Raw genomic sequence first — 27,097 nt, 5'->3', positions numbered from 1 at the left:
AGCCTTACAATCTCTCTCCCTAGGATTAGAAATATCGTGGGAAGCAATGTGGCGAAGAAAGGTAGTAATTTATCTCTTTCTTAGCACCCTATGTTATTTCCCAACGCAGAGAAGATATATCAATTGGTACCTCTACGCACAGGCATGGTTCCACTTCCCATCATGCATTTGGGCAGAACAGTTAAATGGCTACAGTATCATTTACTGAAAGCTCAACAAATACACTAGATGGCAATATTTAGTCACAATATACAAAGTCACAAGTCTTTCTCTCCGTGGATCTCTCTCACAGAAAGAATGTTAATAATGTAAATCCATCTTGAGGATTTATTGTTATAATAAACAAATACAGTACTTATGTACTGTATGTCGAATGTATATATGCGTCCGAGTTTTATTCATTTTTGTTCTTAATGCATTGCCAAAATGTATATGATCGGGAAAAATTATTGGGAATGATTGGAATTGAATCGGGAGAAAAAAAAAAGCAATCGGATCGGGAAATATCGGGATCGACAGATACTCAAACTAAAACGATCGGATCGGGAGCAAAAAAAACATGATTGGAACAACCCTAATTATAACTCATACTCACATTTATCTTTTAAGAACTACAAGTCTTTCTGTCCGTGGTTCCCTCTAAGTTGTTAGCCTTTTTGATTGTGCATCTACCAGGGATAATCATTAGCATGTTTCTTGAGCCAGACTCCCTATTATGGTCCGCCTACATCTGCCTGAAGACCAACAACGACCTGCCGGGACTGGGCACAATGGTGAATGAATGGGGCTTGACCTCTAGGATACATAGAGAAAACGGTTTGTGTGTGTGTCTGATTGAGAAATTAGCTACAGTCCGAACCAAATGGTCAGCACACACACAAACACACGCGTATGCAAAAAGAAAATCCAGCCCTGAGGGAAAGAAAGCAAAGGGCAGACTCCAGTTGTCTCAACCCTGACCCACTCGCACAAACAAACAATCGGTGGACACACACACACACGCATAGCCCGACTCACAAATGTGGAATCCAGCAACCACCTCGACTTTTGAAAGTCCTTTAGGGTCACAGTTCATCTCTTCCTCAGCATTCCATTGTGTCTCCCGATGTGCATGTGTGTGCGGAGTGACCTTGCAAAGTCATTCACGCAGACCCGCAGCAGAAGCGGCAACACCACAACAGAGCTGATTAGTGTGCAATCTTGCTTAGCTTCATGAGGACTGAGCAGGAGCTGTGTAAGTGCATTCAGTGGGAGAGACTGGTGAACAGAATGTGTTTTGTCTGGACTGTTCTTCAGGTTTTAGAGTCGGCCAAAGACAGATCAGAGGTTAGACATGAGATGTGTGTGCGCGATTACGCGCGTTTGTGTGTCAGTTTGGATGTCGGTGTGTGTTTCAAGTGTGTACAGGGTGTGTATGGGGTCAGGCACAGATGGACAGCTGGTGTTTCAGCGCTTCTAAATCACTTACCCCTCCCCAGCTAACGCACACATACACACACGTACACACCCACGATACATACATCCCATCCCCCTTCGACCATAGGGAAACGCCCCTTAAAACATTCCCAGCTCTTGCTTTTTCAAAGAGTCCGAACTGACAACACAATAAAATGGCTGTCCAGTTTCCCCTTGATGAGACGACTCACTAAAAATATTAGCGTTTGTTCATGCCTTGTTAGAAGTCATCATTTCATCAGCATCAACATACAGTCCCTTACAAAAGTCTTGTCCATTTTGTAGAAACAATTGCTAACAATCTGACATTTAATTATTCAATTGGTTTCAGAAATGGTTCCCAAATGATGTTGAATGTACAAAAATATATATTTGTTTCACTGAAAAAATGATTTATCATTTAATGAAGACATAAAGGTCAAATTTTGGCAAGACAAAAGTTTTGACGCCTACAGAAAGTAATGTGAAAATTGAACAAAAAATGTACTTCAAACACAAAAATATGTTACATAACATAAGCGAATTAAGTAGTGGTGCTGTGACATCCAAATTTAATATTTTGTATAACTGTCAAACGATTAAATTTTTTAATCGGGTTAATCACAGCTTAAAAATTAATTAATCGTAATTAATCGCAATTCAGACCATCTTTAAAATATGCCATATTTTTCTGCAAATTATTGTTGGAATGGAAAGATAAGACACAAGACGGATATATACATTCAACATACTGTACATAAGTACTATATTTATGATAACAATAAATCAACAAGATGGCATTAATATTAACATTCTGTTAAAGCGATCCATGGATAGAAAGACTTGTAGTTCTTAAAAGATAAATGTTATAGAAAGATAAAGTTATAGAAATTTTATATTAAAACACTTCTTAAAGTTTTTGTTTTAATAAAATTTAAAATTTTTAACCAAAAAAATAAACTGGTAGCTCGCCATTGTTGATGTCAATAATTACACAATGCTCATGGTGCTGAAACCCAAAAAATCAGTCGCACCCAAGCGTCAGCAAAGGGCGACAAAACACCAAAAAACACAAGTAACAAGTGGACATGACACTGTGCTGTCATTTTAATCTGTTTGAGCGGGGCATGTGCGTTAAATGTGTCAAAAATTTTAACGTGATTAATTTAAAAAATTAAATACGGCCCGTTAACGCGATAATTTTGACAGCCCTAGTATAACTTCCATGGGCTTCGGCAAGGATTCACTTCATTTATTGATGAAGTCATCAGGAACATCCAAGAAAGCAGTCTTGCATGCCTCCCAGAGTTCATCAACATTCTTGGGTTTCGTCTTCCATGCTTCCTCTTTCATCCTGTTCATGTTTGGTGACTGGGCTGGCCAGTCCTGGAGGATCTGATCTTCTTTGCCTTGAGGAACTCTGAGGTAAAGATTGAAGTATGCGATGGAGCACCATCCTGCTGCAGAATTTGTCCCTTTTTATGGTTAGGAATGTAAGAGGCAGCTAAGATTTGTTGATATTTCAGACTATTTATGTTGCCTTCCGCCCTGCAGATCTCTCGCACACCCCCATACTGGATGTAACCCCAGACCATGATTGTGGTAATGATGTAACCACCAAACTTCATTGTTTTCTGAGTGAATCTTGGATCAATGCGGGCTCCAGTAGGTCTCCTGCAATATTTGCGGCGACTGCGGTGTAATTCAATGGAAGATTCATCTGAAAAATCCACCTTTTGCCACTTTTCCAGCGTCCATCCTTTTGACAGGCTGTGGGCCTTGACAAATGCACACATTTTTTTTAATTGTCTGCACCCTGAGAGATAAATTGTTTGAAATATCAACAAATCTTATATGCCTCTTACATTCCTAACCATAAAAAGGGACAAATTCTGCAGCAGGATGGTGCTCCATCGCATACTTCAATCTCTACCTCAAAGTTCCTCAAGACAAAGACGATCAAGATCCCCCAGGACTGGCCAGCCCAGTCACCAGTCATGAACAGGATGAAAGAGGAAGCATGGAAGACGAAACCCAAGAATGTTGATGAACTCTGGAAGGCATGCAAGACAGCTTTCTTTGATGTTCCTGATGACTTCATCAATAAATTGTATGAATCCTTGCTGAAGCCAATGTTAGTCATACAAAATATCAAATTTGGATCTCACAGCACCACTACTTAATTCACTTATGTAATGTTATGTAACATATTTTCGTATTTGAAGTACATTTTTTGTTCAATTTTCACAGTACTTTTTGTAGGCGACAAAACTTTTGTTGTTGTTAGCTTTCATATGAGCCGTTTCTGAAACCAATTGAATAATTAAAAGTAGAGATGTCCCGATCGATCGGGCCCAATCACGTCATTTTCAAAGTATTAGAATCGGCAAAAATGATCGGAAATGCCTTTTTTAATTTTTTTTTTTTTTTTTTAAATTAAAACGTTTTCTAATTGTATTTAACGTTACAGACATAATGTGTTACACTCTTCCAGAGTCTTTAGTTTAAAATTAAGGTAGGGTTATCACATTTATCGCGTTAACGGCGAGAATTAATATTTTTTACATTCATTACGTTGCAATATTTAACGCAATTAACACATGGGCTGCACGACCCACTCACGCATTGTCGCGTTCAATCTATAATGGCTGCGTTTTACCCATACAGTATATAGAGCTAAAAGGCAGCGTAAAATGAGTAGTGTGAATTTTGGCAGCCTTTGGAGCCTTTTTTTAAATTGCTAAACCCTTACAATCCCTCTCCCAACGATTAGATTAATCGTGGGAAGCAATGTGGGGAAGAAAGGTAATAGTTGATCTTTTTCTTAACACCCTATGTTATTTCCCAACGCAGAGAAGATATATCAATTGGTACCACGACGCACAGTCATGGTTGCACTTCCCATCATGCATTTGGGCAGAAGTTAAACGGCTACAGTATCATTTACTGAAAGCTCAACAATACACTAGATGGCAATATTTAGTCACAATATACAGTCACATTTATTCTTGAAGAATTACAAGTCTTTCTATCCGTGGATCCCTCTCACAGAAAGAATGTTAATAATGTAAATGCTATCTTGAGGATTTATTGTCACAATAAACAAATACAGTACTTATGTACTGTATGTTGAATGTATATATTTGTTCGAGTTTTATTCATTTTTTTCTTAATGCATTGCCAAAATGTATATGATCGGGAAAAATTATCGGGAATGATTGGAATTGAATCAGGAGCAAAAAAAAAAATAGCAATCGGATGGGGAAATATCGGGATCGGCCGATACTCAAACTAAAACGATCGGGATCGGATCGGGAGCAAAAAAACATGATCGGAACAACCCTAATTAAAAGTCAAGTTTTTAGCAATTCTTTCTACAAAATGGATAAGCGACAAGACTTTTGTCAGGGACTGTATATAAATCACACAGAAGTTGCCCTCTGCAAGCCAACCGATTCACGGCAAAGCACAAAAGTGACACACACTAGGCTATTTTATGAGCTCATCAAGTCCCTCAGGTCACCAACCGCCATCTCAGCCAGGGATAAAGAGCTGACATCAAAAGGCTAACCATTTTGTGCATCCACGCGCACACACATGCACACATAAACTAGTTGCAGCCACTGTGCGCAGCATTCATTTCCTTGTGAATGCACTTGACTAGCACATAATAATCCTAAACAGTATAGAGACCACCTAGCCGCAATACACACATACACATACACTGCCAGGAGGACCACCTAGCACATGGGGCTGTCAAGACAAGATAAGTGTGTGTCTATCATCACGTACACTATGGGTACACACGTGCACACAGACATGAATGTATATCAACAACAATAACAACAACACACTCACTGGGCTCCACTCTTGGAAAAAAAAGGCTCTGGCTTATCTCTATCCCCAGATAGTGAAATGGATTAAGAGCCACATTTGGTGTGTCCCGAGAACTGGACAGATAACCAGGAAAACACTCACTCTAACTGCAATCTGGCCTCAACATGATGAGTGCGCGAGTGTGCATTTGTCTCTGCGTAAGCACTAGAGCGACGGATGTGTGCGCGGGCATGTGTGTCTGGAAGACTGATGCAGTGGTTGACCCAGGACCCAATCCGTTAGAACGCACGCATTCATCTTGAAAACACACACAGCATGCCCAGACAAAGAGCCGTGTGTGAGAGGACGTCCAGCATGTGTGTGATGTCAGCTGGAGACAGAGAAGGGAAGAGCATCATATCCCATTTATGCGTGTGTGTGGGTTTGTCCCCTGACACGAGGCGTCTGCACATCGTTATAAATGTCTACCATGAAATATCATGCACTTCCTCCCTCACTTGTATCTTTCGGGAAGTCCGGATTGGTTTTCATATACTTCCTATAGCTACCATTTGTCGAGAAACAGACTGCTGTTAAATTGAAATCTGTTTACAAATACTAATGAACTTACAGCCGGACCCACTCAGAGTGTTTGTTGCCAAAAAGCTCAATCATGGTCTCATCTGACCAAAGCACACTGGGACCGTGTGTATTTTTGTGTGTTTGTGTGAGACCAAGATTGAGCTTTTTGGCAACAAACACTCAAAGTGGGTCTGGCGTACCACGAAAGATGCGCATGCTGAAAAGCACGTCATACCCACTGTGAAGTATGGGGGTGGGTCAGTGATGCTGTGGGGCTGTTTCGCTTCCAAAGGCCCTGGGAACCCTGTTAGGGTGCATGGCATCATGAATTCTTTGAAATACCAGGACATTTTAAAATAAATCTGTTGCCCTCTGCCTGAAAGCTGAAGATGGGTCATCACTGGGTTTTTCAGCAAGACAATGACCCCAAACGTATGGCCAAATCTATACAGAAATGGTTCACCAGACACAAAATCAAGCTCCTCCCATGGCCATCTCAGCCCCCAGACCGTTTTGTTGTTGGCAAAAGGGGGTTGTACAAAATATTAACTAGGGTTGTTCCGATCATGTTTTTTTTTGCTCCCGATCCGATCCCGATCGTTTTAGTTTGAGTATCTGCCGATCACGATATTTCCCGATCCGATTGCTTTTTTTTTTTTTGCTCCCGATTCAATTCCAATCATTCCCGATAATTTTTCCCGATCATATACATTTTGGCAATGCATTAAGAAAAAAATGAATAAAACTCGGACTAATATATACATTCAAAATACAGTACATAAGTACTGTATTTGTTTATTCTGACAATAAATCCTCAAGATGGCATTTACATTATTAACATTCTTTCTGTGAGAGGGATCCACGGATAGAATGACTTGTAATTTTTAAAGGATAAATGTGACTTTGTATATTGTGACTAAATATTGCCATCTAGTGTATTTGTTGAGCTTTCCGTAAATGATACTGTAGCCATTTAACTTCTGCCCAAATGCATGATGGGAAGTGCAACCATGACTGTGTGTTGTGGTACCAATTGATATATCTTCTCTGCGTTGGGAAATAACATAGGGTGTTACGAAAAAGATCAACTACCACTTTTATTCCCCACATTGCTTCCCACTATTATTCTAATCGTTGGGAGAGGGGTTGTAAGGCTTTAGCCATTTAAAAAAAGGCTCCAAAGGCTGCCAAAATTCACTCTACTCATTTTACGCTGCCTTTTAGCTCTATATACTGTATGGGTAAAACGGCGCCATTATAGATTGAACGCGACAATGCGTGAGTGGGTCGTGCTGCGCATGCGTTAATTGCGTTAAATATTGTAACGTGATAAATGTGAAAACTATTAATTCTCGCCATTAACGCAATAAATTTGATAACCCTACCTTAAGCTTAAACTAAAGACTCTGGAAGAGTGTAACACATTATGTCTGTAACGTTAAATACAATTAGAAAACGATTTAATTAAAATATATATATATTAAAAAAAGGCATGTCCAATATTTTTTTGCCGATTCCGATACTTTGAAAATGACGTGATCGGACATCTCTAATATTAACACCAGGGGTGCTAATAATTGTGACACACATTATTTGATGTCAAATAATTTTTTTCTTTATGTGGGATTTTTTTCTCCACTGAATGAATGCACTTGTATTGAAGGTTGGATTTTTCTCTTTTTTTCCATTAAGGTCCCATATTATTTGAATTTAAAAAAAATATTAGAAGCTAAAAAACATCTTTTTCAGGGGTGCAAATAATTATGGATGGCACTGTATTTCAAGCATCCCATGAATTTATTGCACTAGAAAATGGAGAAAGTACTTTGCTGGAATGATTGGTTATCTTTTATTTTGAATTTCAACCAGAAATCATGTTTATCACGTGGCTACACCAAAGCACCCAGACCGTACTTATTAAAGTCCTAAATGATATTCATCACAATACTGATGCAGGAAAATCATCTGTTCTGCTACTATTAGATTTCAGTGTCGCATTCGATTGGTCACAACATACTACTCAGCAGATTGGAAGAGAGGGTAGTAGGGGCGTGTAAATTTTCCGATTCTTATATTACAGTATTTTTTCGACTACAAGTCGCACCTGAGTATAAGTCGCACCAGCCATAAAATGCCTAACGAAGAGGAAAAAAACATATATAAGTCGCACCGGAGTATAAGTCGCATTTTTAGGGGAAATTTACTTGATAAAATCCAACACACAGTCGAAACCCAAGAATGTTGATGAACTCTGGGAGGCATGCAAGACTGCTTTCTTTGATGTTCCAGATGACTTCATCAATAAATTGTATAAATCCTTGCCGAACCGCATGGATGTAGTCCTTCAAGCCCATGGAAGTCATACAAAATATTAAATTTGCATGTCACAGCACCACTACTTAATTCGCTTATGTTATGTAACCTATTTTTGTATTTGAAGTACATTTTTTGTTCAATTTTCACACTACTTTCTCTAGGCGACAAAACTTTTGTCTTGCCAAAATTTGACCTTTATGTCTTCATTAAATGATAAATCTTTTTTCAGTGAAACAAATATATTTTTTGTACATTCAACATCATTTGGGAGGGTCTTAGCTTTCATGTGAGCCTTTCTGAAAACAATTGAATAATTAAAAGTCAGGCTATTAGTAGGGCTGTCAAAATTATCGCGTTAACGGGCGGTAATTAATTTTTTAAATTAATCACGTTAAAATGTTTGACAGCCCTAGTATATTCAAAATATTATTTTTAATGTGAAACAGCCTAGATATACTTTGTTAACTTCATATTAAATTGTGGTTAAAAAGAAGTCACAGGAGCATCCTTTCTCAAAAGGTTAGGGTCCACCTGTTGCTTTAGCGTGGCAGTAAATACAGCACTGAAAACAAGTTGTTGTTATAAAAAATAATAATAATAATAAATAAAAAACACCAAGAGCTTGAAAAGATTTAGTGTTTTAAATGTTTTATTTCTAATACATACTGTATGCACATAGCCAAAATATGAAGAGGTGGAAAAATGACTTGTCTGCATTTCTGACAGCTCATATGGTTTTTTTCCGCCACTCAACATGCATATCCTCTTGCCTCTCCCTTTCCCTGTCTATTAGAGTCAAATCTCTATATTAATGTGCATCTATTGTATCCAGCCTCTCCCCCTCTTCTTTTCACCGTGCTACCACGCGCACATGCACACTCCCTATGAGAGGGGCCCCTTAACCAGGCTCTCCATATGCCTGACCCCCTCCTCCTCTTTCCAAAGACCCCTTCTTCTCTCTCCATCCCTTGCTCACACTTTGGCTTCTGCTCTGTTGTTGCTGCCCCATGCTGCCATCTGCTACAAGACAAGACTGAGTGAGAGCGGGAAGAGGACAGAGAGAGAAGTGGGGAAACGAAGGGAGATGAAGTGGAGAAAGAAGGGGCAGATAAAGAGATAGAAAGCGGGAGAATCGACGTGCAGACGATACAATAGAAAGCAGAGAGGCTGTCCATCTGCTCCCCCTTCTCGACACCCCCCATCTCGCCTGACACGGAGCCACACACACCACAAAGAGAGTATTTAACCTCAACACACACACATCCACACGCAAGATGGAAGTGAGTGTATGCGCGTGGGGGGTAGGGGGCACCGAGCAGCCCGGGATCTCTCCTTAACCCGTTCCTCTCCACTGAGCCTGCCTGTAATACACCCTTGGGCTGGCAGGTGATGAGTGGATGGAGAGAAAGCATGCACAAGGAGCAGGAGGAGGGGTCATAGAGGGTGTGGGATGAGGGGGCAGAGTGCGAGGGATGAAGTCTTGAAACTGATCTGAATCAACACCATCACATCCTATAAGCCCCTCCTCTTTCTCAATTCCAACCCTCAATGGGGACCATCTTGAAGCCCCCTCCATCACCACCACCCTGTCCCTATGACAACCTCTGTCAATCATACCAAATGGGAGCCAGCAGTGCCAGATCAGCCTTGGCTACCCAGACGTCTGGATGCAGGGTTCATGTCCAACAGTTTATTTATTTACACAGAAATTGAAACAAACATTAAAATGTATTCCGGGTCTGACTTGAGTAGCCTCAAACAGTGTCTAGACACAAAAAGGGTTCGTGATGGCGGTCGGGATCAAAAAAAAAAAAAATGAGGGAAAACCACAGTGAGAGGCAGATAAACGAAAAAAAACAACGCAATGATCCAACTAACAACGAAGGGATATACAGTGCCCCTGAAAAAGATGTGTTTTTTAGTGTCTAATAATTTTTTTTTATTCAAATAATATGGGACCTTAATGGAAAAAAAGAGAAAAATCCAACCTTCAATACAAGTGCATTCATTCAGTGGGGAAAAATCCCACATAAAGAAATAATTATTTGACATCAAATAACGTGTGTGACAATTATTAGCACCCCTGGTGTTAATACTTTGTACAACCCCCTTTTGCCAAAAAAACAAGGTCTGGGGACTGAGATGGCCATGGGAGGAGCTTGATTTTGTGTCTGGTGAACCATTTCTGTGTAGATTTGGCCATATGTTTAGGGTCATTGTCTTGCTGAAAGACCCAGTGACGACCCATTTTCAGCTTTCGGGCAGAGGGCAACAGATTTTGATTTAAAATGTCCTGGTATTTCAAAGCATTCATGATGCCATGCACCCTAACAAGGCTCCCAGGGCCTTTGGAAGCGAAACAGCCCCACAGCATCCCTGACCCACCCCCATACTTCACAGTGGGTATGAGGTGCTTTTCAGCATGCGCCTTTTTCGTGGCACGCCAGACCCACTTAGAGTGTTTGTTGCCAAAAAGCTCAATCTCGATCTCATCTGACCAAAGCACATGGTCCCAGTTGAAGCCTGGGACCGTGTGTATTTTTGTGTGAGACCAAGATTGAGCTTTTTCCGTGTTGCCCAACGACAGCCCCAAAACATCACTGCTTTAGAGGAGATGTGCATGGGCGAATGGGCCAAATTACCAGCAACAGTGTGTGAAAAGCATGTGAAGAGTTACAGAAAACGTTTGTCCTCCATTATTGCCAACAAAGGGTACATAACAAAGTATTGAGATGAACTTTAGGTATTGACCAAAAACTTATTTTGCACGATGATTTGCAAATAAATTCTTTAAAAATCAAACAATGTGATTTTCTGGGTTTTTTTCCACATTCTGTCTCTCATGGTTGAGGTTTAACCATGTTGACAATTACAGGCCTCTCTAATATTTACAAGTGGGAGAACTTGCACAATTAGTGGTTGACTAAATACTTATTTGCCCCACTGTATATACACTCACCGGCCACTTTATTAGGTACACATGTCCAACTGCTCGTTAACACTTAATTTCTAATCAGCCAATCACATTGCGGCAACTCAGTGCATTTAGACATGTAGACATGGTTTAAGACAATCTCCTGCAGTTCAAACCGAGCATCAGTATGGGGAAGAAAGGTGATTTGAGTGACTTTGAACGTGGCATGGTTTTTGGTGCCAGAAGGACTGGTCTGAGTATTTCAGAAACTGCTGATCTACTGGGATTTTCCACGCACAACTATCTCTAGGGTTTACAAAGAATGGTCCGAAAAGGAAAAAATATCCAGTGAGCGGCAGTTCTGTGGGTGGAAATGCCTTGTTGATGCCAGAGGTCAGAGGAGAATGGCAAGACTGGTTCGAGCTGATAGAAAGGCAACAGTGACTCAAATAACCACCCGTTACAACCAATGTAGGCAGAAGAGCATCTCTGAACGCACAGTACGTCGAACTTTGAGGCAGATGGGCTACAGCAGCAGAAGACCACGCCGGGTGCCACTCCTTTCAGCTAATAACACGAAACTGCGGATACAATTTGCACAAGCTTATCGAAATTGGACAATAGAAGATTGGAAAAATGTTGCCTGGTATGTTGAGTCTCAATTTCTGCTGCGACATTCGGAGGGTGGGTCAGAATTTGGCGTCAACAACATGAAAGCATGGATCCATCCTGCCTTGTATCAACGGTTCAGGCTGGTGGTGGTGGTGTAATAGTGTGGGGAATATTTTCTCGGCACTCTTTGGGCCCCTTGGTACCAATTGAGCATCGTTGGAACGCCACAGCCTACCTGAGTATTGTTGCTGACCATGTCCATCCCTTTATGACCACAATGTACCCAACTTCTGATGGCTACTTTCAGCAGGATAATGTGCCATGTCTTAAAGCTGTAATCATCTCAGACTGTTTTCTTGAACATGACAATGAGTTCACTGTACTCAAATGGCCTCCACAGTCACCAGATCTCAATCCAATAGGGCATCTTTGGGATGTGGTGGAACGGGAGATTCACATCATGGATGTGCAGCCGACAAATTTGCACCAACTGTGTGATGCCATCATGTCAATATGGACCAAAGTCTCTGAGGAATGCTTCCAGCACCTTGTTAAATCTATGCCACGAAGAATTGAGGCAGTTCTGAAGGCAAAAAGGGGTCCAACTCGTTATTCGCATGGGCGTCCAACCGGTTACTAGCATGGTGTACCTAATAAAGTGGCCAGTGAGTGCTTGTGTCTTATCTTTCCATTCCAACAATAATTTCCAGAAAAATATGGCATATTTTATAAATGGTTTGAATTGCGATTAATTACAATTAATTTTTAAGCTGTGATTATCTCGATTAAAAATTTGAATCGTTTGACAGCCCTACTATGTACCCCAAATGTGTTTGATGCGGTCTGTGTTGGAGATTTCATTTTCTTCACCTCCAAACTCATTAACCCAAACTAAATGTGTGTGCTGCAAAAAAGTCACAAAAGAAATTGTTGCCACAAAGTTGGATGTATAGGCAAGATAAATTGGGATTCAGGAAGCCTAGACCAACCCTGTCCCAAGACGTTTATCTTCATAATGTTTCTGCCGGTGCAAGTGTGAGCTGCTTGTAAAAATGCGGAGTCGTGAAACTCCTCAATCACAATGTCAGTAAACTTAACTTGAGGGTCCACTAAACGGAAGCACAAGAGAGCCGTGTCCAGCATCGTGTTGACTACATGACACCTTCGCTCCTGCTGAGCCTGTCGAGCTCAGAGCCACTGAGGTTTGGACACACACACACGCACGCTCCTCAGTGTAGGTCAACACACTCTGCAAACACTAGATTCCCCCAAGGACCTGTACGTACACAGTGTCACACGCACTAAACACCAGTGCATGTGTAACGGGTGTGATGGAGTAGGGGTAAAGAGGGGAGAGTAGTGGAGACATGAGGGGTCTGCATATGACCACAAATGGAGAGAGTAGACACCAGCTGTCACTTGCTTATGTCAGCCCTATTCTCAGCTCCTGTGTATGTGAGCGTGCATGTGCCCGTGTTTGTGTGTGTCACTGTGATCTCAGCTAGCCCTGACTGGTTTCAATTACACAGCAAACCTTGACCCTGCGCAACTAAGCAGGGAGAGGAACCTGGGAGCTTGGAGCGTGCGAGGCGAAGAATTGTTCATTCAAGTACAAATACGCTCACGGAAGCCAAAAAACGTGAGCGGCGTTCAACTCTTAAATGCATTAAGCTAATCACGGCGGCGGTAGACTTACCCTTTTTCTGGGCGGTCCTTTATCTTCATCCTTTTGGCCACGCCCTGATACAGGCCCGCCTCCAGTTCGCCCCTGGCGCCCTCCTTTGCCTTCTCCAGCCGGAGGTCTGATGGTCATCCTGATCTCCGGTGGGCAAATATAGTTCTCAAGGCTCTTGGGGGGCTTCTTGGTACGCTTGGTGGTCTGGATCTTCAGCTTTAGACTTCCTTCCTGGAAACTTGCTTCCTTGATGGAAAACTCCTGCTCTTCCAGAAGCCCCTCCCCTTGTTCTTCAAGCCCCTCCCCTTCAGCGACAGCACCAGGGATCACATCACCGCTACGCGCCGAGCCGATACCTCCTGCTCCTTCATTTCGTGCCGCCCCGACTCCCTGTAACTCCGCCTCTTTGGGTCGGGACGAGCCAACCAGATCCCTTGGCTCCATCCACTCTCCCGCCAGAGCCAGTCAGGATGGGGGAAGCTGTGGCAGCCAGCCAATCGGAATAAAGAGGATGGAAGTCTGTCGGGCTGCTGGCTTGTTTTTAATCAGCTATTGAGGTTGGCTTGGTTGGCCCACTGACACGTTGGGAAGCCAGGGACAATCTGAGGAGAGAGCAGGTGAAAGATAGAATCAGGAAAAGAATGACAACTCCCTAAGGCTGATGTCCCATCTTAGACACATATTAGGTTTAGCAGCCCGTTGTGTTTCGAAAAACATAAACTCACCAAAGATTTGTACAGACATACTGAGATGCTCTAATTTACATTTTCTCTAAAGGAAAAACAAACTTTTTGCCTCACTTGACATCCTCTCCCCTGCTCTCATCTTTCATCACTTCTTGCTAATCTTCCCTCCCCTGCGCCCGCCCTCATTTGAGCCTTCCCGCATATGTGAAGCAAAGCTATGCAGACACTAGTGATCAGTGCAAAATAAGACATTCCTCTTCTCTGCTCCAAAACCAGGCTGAAGTTACCCTGAGGACACAAAGGAGGAAAAATGAAAGAAGCTGACTTCTGGGTTTTTTTTTCTTCCTTTCACCAGAGCAGGCAAGGAGGGAGGGAATTACACAGGGGGAATGGGAAGGCAACACAGAAAGTCGAAGGGAAGGAATCTCAATTCATTCCCCAGATGTGCTTTACGAGCTGGTCTGGAAATAACAGTCTGAACTTTTTTTTTTTTTACACATGCATGAAGTGGCATATCTACACCTTACACTTCTAAAACAACTTGGGGTGCACGATATCCATTTTTTGAGATCGATACCGATAACTTCCTGCTCCTCAAAGCCGATATCGATAACCGATAATAAATATACAATTATTAAAATGTATATTCACCAAAGTTTTTGAACACCTGAGGTTTAAAAAAAAAAAAAGTAGTTTGGCTGGGGGTGCGACTTATACTCTGGAGCGACTTATGTGTGAAATTATTAACATATTAATATCTCATTTCACATGTTATTCTGCTGTTTTGGAGTGACACTGATGGCTTGGTAAACTTGTTAGCATGTTCTTGAAGCTATAGTTATCTGAATAACTCTTAACTCATTTGCTCTCAAAAACGTATACAGTGGGGAGAACAAGTATTTGATACACTGCCGATTTTGCTGGTTTTCCCACTTGCAAAGCATGTAGAGGTCTGTAATTTGTATCATAAGTTCTATTCAACTGTGAGGGACGGAATCTAATACAAAAAAACAGAAAATTACGTTGTATGATTTTTAAATGATGAATTTGCATTTAATTGCTTGAAAAAAGTATTTGATACTTCACAAAAATCGAACTTAATATTTGGTACAGAAACCTTTGTTTGCTATTACAGATACCAAACGTTTCCTGTAGTCCTTGACAAGGTTTGCACACACTGCAGCAGGGATTTTGGCCCACTCCTCCGTGCAGATCTTCTTCAGAGCCTTCAGGTTTTGGGGCTGCTGCCGGGCAACACGGACTTTCAGCTCCCTCCATAGATTTTCTATCGGGTTCAGATCTGGTGACTGTCTAGGCCAATCCAGGACCTTAAGATGCTTCTTACGGAGCCACTCTTTAGTTGCCTTGGCTGTGTGCTTTGGGTCGTTGTCATGCTGGAAAACCCAGCCACGACCCATCTTCAGGGCTCTCATTGAAGGAAGGAGTTTGTCAGCCAAGATCTGGCAATACATAGCCCCATCCATCCACCCCTCAATACGGTGCTGTCGTCCTGTACCCTTGGCAGAAAAGCAGCCCCAAAAAATGATGTTTCCTCCTCCATGTTTCTCGGTTGGGATGGTGTTCTTGGGGTTGTACTCATACTTCTTTTTCCTCCAAACACGACGAGCCGAGTTTAGACCAAAAAGTTCCATTTTGGTCTCATCCGACCACATGACCTTCTCCCATTGCTCCTCTGGATCATCCAGATGGTCAGTGGCAAATTTCAGACGTGTCTGGACATGCACTGGCTTCAGCAGCGGGACCTTGCGTGCGCTGTAGGATTTTAATCCATGACGGCGTAATGTGTTTCCGATGGTTTTCTTCGAGACGGTGGTTCCAGCTCTCTTCAGGTCATTGACCAGGTCCTGCCGTGTAGTTCTGGGCTGATCCCTCACCTTCCTCATGATCAGTGATGCCCCACGAGGTGAGATCTTGCATGGAGCCCCAGAACAAGGCAGATTGACCGTCAACTTGAACTTCTTCCATTTTCTAATAATCGCTCCAACAGTTGTTACCTTCTCACCAAGCTGCTTGCTTATTTTCCTGTAGCCCATCCCAGCCTTGTGCAGGTCTATTATTTTATCCCTGATGTCCTTACACAGCTCTTTGGTCTTGGCCATTGTGGAGAGGTTGGAGTTTGAGCATGTGAACAGGTGTCTTTTATACAGGTAACAAGTTCAAACAGGTGCAGTTACTTCCGGTAATGAGTGGAGAACAGGAGGGGTTCTTAAAAAAGAACTAAGTTACTAGTTGGTAATGTATCAAATACTTATTTCATGCAGTTAAAAACAAATTTATTATCTAAAAATTATACAATGTGATTTTCTGGATTTTTGTATTAGATTCCATCCCTCACAGTTGAAGAGAACTTATGATACAAATTATAGACCTCTACATGGCTTGCAAGTGGGAAAACCAGCAAAATCCGCAGTGTATCAAATACTTGTTCTCCCCTCTGTAAATACGTTCTATTTTTAATTGTTTCAGTGTCCCAAAGACGTATTTATACGTTTTTTACTTCTTTTTTTTTCACAAGAGACATCTCTGGGTTCTGATTCACCTTAGCTCCAAATCACAGCGCTGAAAATCCATTTTAAAGCAATAAAACTGGCCACTGGAGGGCAGTAGCGCATTTCGTACGACCCGCAACCCGATTCACACAGCCGGGGCGCCGGCGGAAGACGACCGAATGGACGTCCAGAATGCCAGGCAGCGGACGACTGAGCAGAACAACCGGGAGGACACCCGGGATGCCAGGTGCTGGACGACCGAGCAGAACGACTGGGACCACCGGTGCACGGACGATGCCGTTGAGTCCATGCTGCTCGCCGAGCAGAGACAGGCAGCGATGAGGGAAAAGTTTACCCCGGCTGTCGCGGCCACTACAGCGTCATCTCTCGGTTAGTTATGTGTAAATAAATAGTTACTTTGCTATAAAAAGCTCTATCTGTCTTGTTGTTTATGTTATTTCGTAAAAGGAAAACATTATTCAGATGTTTGGGATGTAACTAAAGCAAAAAAGAGCTGTGTTAAAGTCAAAGTTATGTTTGAAATGTATGCTTTCACAAAAAGCTCAATTTCTCTGTTTTTTTCATCAGAAATGGGAAAATTGCTCAAACTAAGCTATTTTCTAATGCTGATTTCTAAAGAATGGAAAAAGATATGAACAAACTTTTTTTCCTGCTGAAAGAAGAAAGTCGAATCTCTCTTTTGGCGGGTTCGATGTTTATATAGCAATAAAACATAATTTTCTGTGGGCCTTGCAAAATCAGTCAAAATCCAGTAAAACGGCCGGGAGCGAAGGCGGTTGCACCGGTGAAAATGGCTGGGAGTGAATGAGTGAATAGTTATGTCATAGCCACGTTCACATTTCGTTGTTCATGCATCATCTAACATTATTATACTGTACACTTATTCAGCATGTTGTTCTCTATTGTATTTTTATTTTAAATTGACTTTCAAGATGACATTTCTGTTCTATCTGTTGGATTTTATCAAGTAATTTTCCCCCCAAAATGCGACTTATACTCCAGTGCAACTTATATATGTTTTTTTCCTCTTCGTTGGGCATTTTATGAATGGTGCGACTTATACTCGGGTGCGACTTATAGTCCGAAAAATACGGTAGATTTGCCTTTGATCTAACCAGATTTTTCATAATGATATGAACAATATCAGAATGAACAAAACAAAGACAAGAACAGTCTTGACTTCAAATAAAGTGCCAATATTTATCTGTTCAAATAAATATAGTCAATCACAATCAATTAGTCAATATAATTGAAGATGTGTTTCCAGAACAATGAGCACTTTTTCCCCACATTTTGAATCCTGCGGTTTATAATCCAGTGCACCTTATTTGTTGATTTATTTGGGTTAATAGGTAACACTTTGACAGCGACTGTCATAAAACCCAAGGATGTAGGTTTGCATAGGGATGGTAGGGACATAACACTAACCTTTTCAGGATGCTGAAATTGTCCCCACCAACTTTTAAGCAACCTTATTTGCATTATATGACTTCAGGTATATCGGTCATTTAGATTGTCTTCCCATATGTTGTAAGGATAGAATCACCCTATCGTTATTAAGTGAATTACGGTACAGTACTTTCATTATGTTCAGACTTACATTGACCCCTTTTCACTTGCGTTGTGTTGTGTTTGTTGAATGTTTTCCCCTCAAACACATGTTTGATTGGCTGATGAGTTGACCACCCCGGCCCCCACACACCCCCACGCATTCACAGCCCCAACAGAAATACAACATGCCGCTCCTCCGCCCCCTTCGAAGACAATGGATATTAGAAGTTCAATATTTTTCAATATTCAATAACATCAATATTTTTATTTAAAGCATTTCATAAGTTATTACCCCTCAATTTACAATGTCTTTTTACAGTGCAGCAGCAATCTCATAATTTGAGAAGATTTGCCAACTTTTCACAGCCAAAATTTCGTACTACTCTTAAATGATTCTGCGTGTCTGTATGTGGGGTAAAACTCTGGAACAGTTTGGGATTACATTATAAGCAATGTCAAAGTATTCAGAAATTCAAATTGCTGGATAAACATCAGGTCTGGTCACGATATACAGAAAGAGGTCTTTAATAGTCTTGGGTGTATGTAGAAATATTACATGTTTTATGTATAATATTTTGTACATATGTAATAGTTACTTATGTATTATTAATGATGTGTAAGTGTATGTATATGTGTGTATGTGTGTGTTTATATATATATATATATATATATATATATATATATATATACACATATATATATTATGCGTATATATATATTGGTGTTATTATGATTACTGCAACTATTATTATTATTATTATCAATGTAATCATTATGATTAGTACAGCTGTTGTAGGGAAGTGACTGCATTCCTATGGAATTTTTGGAGTGAAATGGGGGTGGGACTCAAAAAGCTCGGCTTCTTCCCACTCCTTTTCGAGCTACACGTGTATGTATTGTTATAATTTTTGTTACATTCATCATGACTGTTTAATTTTTATTTTATTGTATTTTATTTTTTCCATACTTGTTGTTTTTTGTTTTTTGTTGTTATTGCTTGAAATAAATCAATCAGAAGTTTTTTCTGCCAGCAGCAGCCACTGTAAGTAATGTAAAAAGACGTCAATGTTGTGGAGGTGGGGAACACCCCACTAATTTTGTTACTGAAAGTCCGACCTGCATCAGAGTTAGCATAGCATTAATCTATACAAATTTCTAGAACTCTAGGTGGAAGATGCTTTGAGACAAATATCTTCCTGTATGTTTTCTACTTTTAATGATAATAAATTGTAAGAAATGTAGTGAACTAAGGTTTACCCTCTTCTCCCCAGTTTTCATTTTTATTTTAAAGCAGCCCAAAGGAGCTTTCATTTTTTTGTTGAGTTTAGCGGCTGTGCTTGTGAACAAAAAAAGTAGTGTTTTACTTGAAGGAAGGCTCCATTTTTATTTATTTTTGTTCGGGTTAGGGTTATCGATCCTACCAATATTGAGACCAAACCTACGCCCTTGATACGACCGTCATAAATATTACATGACACTATCAGGGGCATTAATGGATGCTTATGACAGATGACATTAAGTGTCATCCGGTAAATTATGTCACTAACTCCATTTCTGTCCAGCTCGGATCTTTTACATCCATTCAAAAGTGACATAATTTGCCGGATGGCACAAAATGACATCTGTCATAAGCATTTGTTAATACTCATTGCCATGTCATTTCATAAGTATGATGGTCTTATGACAATCTTATGGTGCCACTGTCAAATACAGTGTTACTTTATACCATAACTAGCAATTAATGAAACAACTAGAACAGTAACTGAAGAAATAATTAGCACAGAACATGAATGTTGATTGTTATTTACATCGGTAGCACTGCAATGCATGCTAGGAGGCATGTTGGACCACAACAGTGTTGACAGCAGATGGCAGCAGAGGTTGACCGTCTCCCCCAAGTGAACAGTGAATGAAGCTTCTTGAAGCAAAGAATCTTTGCAGCCAATTGGTTGAAAGTTTCATTGTGGTTCATTTGGTTTTACGACAGTATTGTGATGCCACTGTCAAATAAAGTGTTACCAGTTAATATCTTTTGATGTAAATATCCCATAATACAGTGAGGACAGCTGCGGTTATATTCCGGTGCAGCTTATCTCTTAACAAATGCCGTTTTTGTGTTAAATTTTTGTGTTAAAGTTTTTGTTTGAGATATTTTTTTTCTTAATTTATTCTTAATTTAGTAGCTATGTTTAGAAGTTTTTTGTAGGAATATGTGTCTGAACCATTTGTTAAGAGCATAGTACAAAAAAAATGTTAGCATTTTATAGCAATTAAGCTAGCAATTTTTGCTTTGTGAGTTAGCCAATTGTTGTTTTGTTGTACAGAGATCCTCATTCATCTATTTTTTTTAATACAGTTTGAGGCTGAGCTCAGGTATTTTAATTCTTTTTGTGCCTTATTCGATTACTCGATTATTCAAACTAACGAGTTCATCGATTAATCGACTACTGAAATAATCTATAGCTGCAGCCCTAGTCATATTAATAAAGTAAATTTAAAAAATAAGGTACAATAAGGTACTGTTTATGAGGCTTAATTGAAAAAAAAAAAAAAAAAAAAACGACTGGAGACAGAATGGTGCACGAGATTTAAGCGTCGTAAAATCAAAATCGTGTAAGTCGAGTATGTCGTAACTTGGGGACTACCTGTAATGTCCAATTACATTGAGGTCATGTTCTTCCATACCAAACTCATCCAACCATTCATTTATTAAACTCTCTTTGTGAACCAATACATACCCTTTATACGGACCAATCCTACAAAGTTACAGACATGCTAAAACTGCTTCTGTGAGATACATACAACCCCTAGCAAAAAGTATGGAATCACCAGTCTCGGACGAGCACTCACGCAGATATTTTATCATGTAGAACAAACTCGGTTAAAAAGCTTGAAAAAATAATGAATTAGTTCAAAAGTGCAACTCTTTAGCATTCAGAAACACTAAAAAAAAGGAATAAAAATCATTGTGGTAGTCAGTAGGGCTGCAGCTATCGAACATTTTAGTAATCGAGTAATCGACTGAAAATTCTATCAATTAATCGAGTAATCGGATAAAACAAATATATTTTTAGGTGAAGAGCAATTATAAATATACATGAGAAAACAAGACATTTCATCAAATCTTGAACCATTTTCAGTCAATCAATGTCTTTATTTTCGATGTATATTGTTGAAAACAGCCAACAATTGCATCTCAGATGTAACTAGAATTAAAAAAAAAAAAAAAAAGACTAATTCACTGCTTTCACTCAAAAAACCTTTAGATCTTATTAAAAATATATATATATAAATATTAGGGCTGTCAAACGATTAAAAATTTTAATTGAGTTAATTACAGCTTAAAAATTAATTAATCGTAATCAATCGCAATTCAAACCATCTCTAAAATATGCCATATTTTTATGTAAATTTTTGTTGGAATGGAAAGATAAGACACATGATGGATGTATACATACAACATACTGTACATCAGTACTGTATTTGTTTATTTTAACAATAAATCCACAAATGGCATTATTAACATTCTTTCTGTTAAAGTGATCCACGGATAGAAAGACTTGTAGTTCTTAAACGATAAATGTTATAGTAACAAGTTATAGTAATTTTATATTAAAACCCTTCTTCATGTTTTCGTTTTAATAAAATTTGTTAAATTTTCAATCAAAAGTAGAGTTAATATAATAATAATAAGGATAAAAATAACAATAATAAAAATAGAGTGAAAAGTTTTACATGTATTTTGCATAGCTAAATTGATATGGAATGCCAGTTTATTTAGCATTGTTGTTTAACTGTGTGTCAGAATAGGGCCTCATTACTATAGACTAAAGTGCTTTTCTTTTTGAAAACTTTTTTTTTTTTTTTGAGAGATGGGAATATTATTTTTGTTGTGGTTTCACTAAACGATACTTATGTTTGTTGTGAAGGAGAAGCTTATGCCAATAAACGGCGCGCCTGTGTCCACTCGCCTTTACTGTATAACATATACAGGGGGGAGAACAAGTATTTGATACACTGCCAAAACCCATTGGCAGTGTCTCAAATACTTGTGCTCCCCACTGTATCTGTACATATCTTACCCAAAATAAAACAAGAGACACATAATTGCCACTAAAAGAAAGAAAACTTACCGAAATATGTGTGGAGCACAATTAGCAATTTGCATTGCATAGTGAATACAGCATAAACGTCTCACAACTACTAATTCTCCCACGTTTAGAAGACATAACATGAGTATGGAACGGCGCTGCCCCCAAGCGGCCGGTGGCATTCTCTTCACTCTTAATGTCCATAAACAGCCTCATTGTAATGTTTGATACACTGCCAAAACCCATTGGCAGTGTCTCAAATACTTGTGCTCCCCACTGTATCTGTACATATCTTACCCAAAATAAAACAAGAGACACATAATTGCCACTAAAAGAAAGAAAACTTACCGAAATATGTGTGGAGCACAATTAGCAATTTGCATTGCATAGTGAATACAGCATAAACGTCTCACAACTACTAATTCTCACACGTTTAGAAGACATAACATGAGTATGGAACGGCGCTGCCCCCAAGCGGCCGGTGGCATTCTCCTCACTCTTAATGTCCATAAACGGCCTCATTGTAATGTTTGAGGCAATATGCGTTAATTGCGTCAAATATTTTAACGTGATTAATTTAAAAAATTAATTAACGCCCGTTAACGCGATAATTTTGACAGCCCTAATATATATATATAGTCTTACCTAAAAATGCCGTTACGCTTGATAACACACGTCACTTAAAAGTTAGGATTTTTCCCTCGTGTTTCAATTGAATTTCTCTTTGTGTCAAGCCATTTTTAAGTTCTAGTTAAGTTTTAAGTTAGTCTAAACTGTAAGTCCTGATAGGATTTTTTTCAAAATAAATGTATGATACAGGCTGTATTGGAGCACATTAGGGACCAGTGCTACTAGGTGTTTTATCCAGCAATGACTACTGAGCTAAAATTGATAGTTAGCATGATTAAGTTTTTATTTTACACCCTCATCACTCCACAATGCTATGTTATGTTAAAGCCTGTATGTAAGACACGTTAGCCACGCATCGACAGTGGTCATAATTAATTGAAACCTAGCCCTCCGCAGGGCTAACGTTACATGAGCTAGTAGCGACAGTAACGTTAATCTTATTTATTAGCGCTTAGCGCTCTTTATTAGCGCTTAGCGCTCTACTGCTTTAAGATGGCGGCTGTTTACTAACGCTGCCCAGACGCGGCCGAGTCTGTCATTTCGCATCTATTTCAACATACATGTGATCTCTATGAGACGAATCAGACGCTAACTGTCACCAACGTAGCATCGTGCGGGCTAGTATTTAGCAACGTCAGCGTCGTTTGTGGCGGCTGGCGGCTGCAGTAAGTTTTTTTTTCCCCTTCCTCCTCTCCACACGTGACAGCGCGTTGTCCCGCATTAAAAGTAGTCCGAGCAAAACGTGATGCTTAGAGCTGTCAAAATAAATGATTACTCGAGGTGAATAAAATTACTCGGATCAGTTTTTAAACTCAAGTTACTCGAGTTGCTCAAGTACTCGTTTCAGCTCAAGTAGTCAGTAAAGGTTACTTTTATAGAGCAAGTGCAGGGAAATATATATGGAATCGCTCCATTCTGAGGGAAAAAAATATGGAATCATGAGAAACAAACAAAGAAATAACAATCAAAATACATCTCTAGTATTTAGTAGCACCATCTCTGGCTTTTATGACAGCTTGCAGTCTCCGAGGCATGGACTTGATGAGTATTCTTCATTAATGTGGTGCCAACTCTCTTTGATTGCAGTTGCCAGATCATCCTTGCAGCTCGGAGCCTTGCTGTGGACCATTTTTTTCCAATTTCCACCACAGGTTTTCAATAGGGTTGAGATCTGGGCTATTTGCAGACCATGACATTGACTGGATTTTCCCCCAAGGAATGCTTTAACAGTTTTAGCTCTTTGGCATGACGCATAGTCATCTTGGAAAATGATTTCATTATCCCCAAACATATTTTCAATTGAAGGGATAAGAAAGCGGTCTAAAATTTCAATGTAAACTTGTGCATTTATTGAAGATTTAACCACAGCCATCTCCCCAATGCCTTTGCCTGACATGCAGCCCCATATCATCAAGGACTGAGCGAATTTTGATGTTTTCTTCAGGCTTTCTTCATCTTTGTAAATCTCACTGGAATGGCACCAAACAAAAGTTCCAGCATCATCACCTTGTCAAGAGTCAAGAATCTGCATTGGACAAGGTGTCAAGAGTCAAGAATCTGCATTGGATTGTTATTTCTTTGTTTGTTTCTCATGATTCCATATTTTTTCCCTCAGAATGGAGCGATTCCATATGTATTTCCCTGCACTTGCTCTATAAAAGTAACATTTATTGACCACCACAATGTTTTTTTTTTTTTGTTTTGTTTCTGAATGCTAAAGAGTTGCACTTTTGAACTAATTTATTATTTTTTCAAACTTTTTATCTGAGTTTGTTCTACATGATAAAATTCTGAGTGAGTGCTCGTCTGAGACTGGTGATTCCAGACTTTTTGCTAGGGGGTTGTAGTATAGGGAATCGGGTAAGAGGACTAGATTATTCCTTGATAAATTAATTGAGGAAAAAGGTGTAAACAAAGACTTCCGTCTTCTGCACAAATATCACCAGCTCCTTCCTGGTCTGTTCTCCCTGTACCAGTCCAAGCTTCTGTACTAACAGCTGATCTCCATCGTAATACCCTACAGGCCTCATACCACATGCTTACAGTGTGATTGAATAATCATAATCCATAGCAGTGCTCCAACAAGACCACACAAAAACGGTGTGTAATCCACCGGCAGAGTATTAAGTGGATATTTTGTACTGCATCAAGAAAAAAGCCTGTTGAGCCATTGTGATTTCTGATGTATAAAACATTATTCGTAAAGGTTGAGAACACCCCAGTGTGGTATTAAGAAGCTGTAAAGAACCCTTGCGGCGGTTTTGCATGTTTAACCTTCTGAACTTCAACACTACTGACATCCATTTACTTTAGAGGAATAATACATTTTATGATTGATTTCCTGTCTTCCGAGTAGCTCGATGTTGTTGGTATAGAGTGCGATGCAGTGTCACAGCCACACATATTTTGTTTGTCATAGCAGTTGGATTTGTGCTGCTTTTTTTGGCCATCTGTAATCTCAGATGTCAACACCACCTCCACATGAGAGAGGAGCTTGGCTGGATGCATAGCGCTACCATGACCAGGGTTATCAGTCCAATACACTAACTTCAATGCAAAGTTTAAAACATGAGGGTTCTGTGATTGGGATACTTGGTCATGACAACAACAAGAAGTGGAAAATCGGTACACAGTAGAAGATATAATGCTTGCAATCTTCTTTTGGAGTGAGCTCTTTGAAGGCACTGAAAGCACTATTGTGCCACATTGACACATTGCAAGGATTGTTTTGGATAAATTTGGTCTACTCTACTTGTTGATGATGTCATCCTATCAACCTCAGTGTAAAATCGCTATAAGCTCAACTGGCCGGAGAGCTGGAGGAGTTTGTCATAAATAAGTGGGTCTACAATAAAAAAAATTCTGCTTTCCATGTTGCACAGGAACTGTCAGAGGAATTTTAGGTGCTAATCTACTAACTACTAAAGCTCGCTTCAAATATGGCAAACAAGGTACGCTTCTTGTTTTTACTAGCAAAGAAAGACATAAAAGCGGAAGCTCAGAATTTTTACATTAGGCTTAGTCATCGAGTTAGCGGGAGTTTAATTAGATAGTGGAGTTGATTTCAACAAATTCCGTGCAGTTTGTAAGTTACAGTCATTTTTGGACTATAAGGCGCACTTGATTATAAGCGGCAACTAGGCCTGAACAATATTAGAAAAAACTATTGCTACGAAATATACATAAATTAGGGCTGTCAAAATTATCACGTTAAAGGGTGTTAATTAATTTTCTTAATGAATCACGTTAAAATATTTGACGCAATTAACGCACATGCACCGCTCAAACAGATTAAAATGACAGCAGTGTCATGTCCACTTGTTACTTGTGTTTTTTGTCTCCCTCTGCTGGCGCTTTGGTGCGATTGATTTTATGGGTTGACATCAACAATGATGTCTACTAGCGAGTTACTAGTTTATTTTTTGATTGAAAATTTTACAAATTTTATTAAAACGAAAACATTAAGAGGGGTTTTAATATAAAATGTCTATAACTTGTACTAACATTTATCTTTTAAGAACTACAAGTCTTTCTATCCATTGATCGCTTTAACAGAATGTTAATCTTAATGCCATCTTGTTGATTTATTGTTATAATGAACAAATACAGTACTTACAGTATGTTGAATGTATATATCCGTCTTGTGTCTTATCTTTCCATTCCAACAATAATTTACAGAAAAATATGGCATATTTTATAGATGGTTTGAATTGCGATTAATTACGATTAATTTCTAAACTGTGATTAACTCGGATTAAAAATTTTAATCGTTTAACAGCCCTTATATATATATATATATATATATATATATATATATGTCAAACGATTAAAATTTTTAATCCAAGTTAATTACAGCTTAAAAATTAATTAATCGTAATTAATCACAATTAATCGCAATTCAAACCATCTATTAAATATGACATATTTTTCTGTAAATTATACATATATTCTGTAAAATAAATTGTTGGAATGGAAAGATAAGACACAAGATGGATATATACATTCAACTTACGGTACATAAGGACTGTAGTGGGCATTTCACTCTACTGTCATTTAAATCTGTCTATGCTGTCCTCACTCCGAAGCGTCGACTTTTTCCAAAGCTAGACAGCTAGTGAACGACGCCTTAATAATTATACTTCTTCCTTTTTCATCTGATTTAATAATAAAATGGCCTCAAACCATTGTCCTCTTTAGACAGTCGTAAAACTACCAAAAAAAAAGTACACAAGCATTGCATTAGCAACAACGTTAGCTTA

The 27,097-nt window shown here is 39.4% G+C and overlaps 1 protein-coding gene across 2 annotated transcripts in view; it reads right to left on the bottom strand.

The window, feature by feature from the left end:
• The window catches only part of setbp1 (SET binding protein 1), a 135,399-nt gene that overhangs the window by 85,870 nt on the left and 22,432 nt on the right, over positions 1 to 27,097 (bottom strand). Inside the window, exons 1-2 of one of the 2 annotated variants that reach the window (XM_057830987.1) lie at positions 22,251 to 22,594; positions 13,371 to 13,951 (exon numbers count right to left, since the gene is read on the bottom strand). In XM_057830987.1, coding sequence (XP_057686970.1) covers positions 13,371 to 13,793 — 423 coding nt within the window. In that variant the 5' untranslated portion in view covers positions 13,794 to 13,951; positions 22,251 to 22,594. Of the gene's footprint in view, positions 1 to 13,370; positions 13,952 to 22,250; positions 22,595 to 27,097 lie in introns of those variants that run through there. The other variant, XM_057830986.1, reaches the window with a different exon arrangement.

Source organism: Corythoichthys intestinalis, chromosome 3 (genome assembly GCF_030265065.1).
Source record: "Corythoichthys intestinalis isolate RoL2023-P3 chromosome 3, ASM3026506v1, whole genome shotgun sequence".
Classification (NCBI taxonomy): domain Eukaryota; kingdom Metazoa; phylum Chordata; class Actinopteri; order Syngnathiformes; family Syngnathidae; genus Corythoichthys; species Corythoichthys intestinalis.
This window is presented reverse-complemented; position numbering and strand designations above follow the sequence as displayed.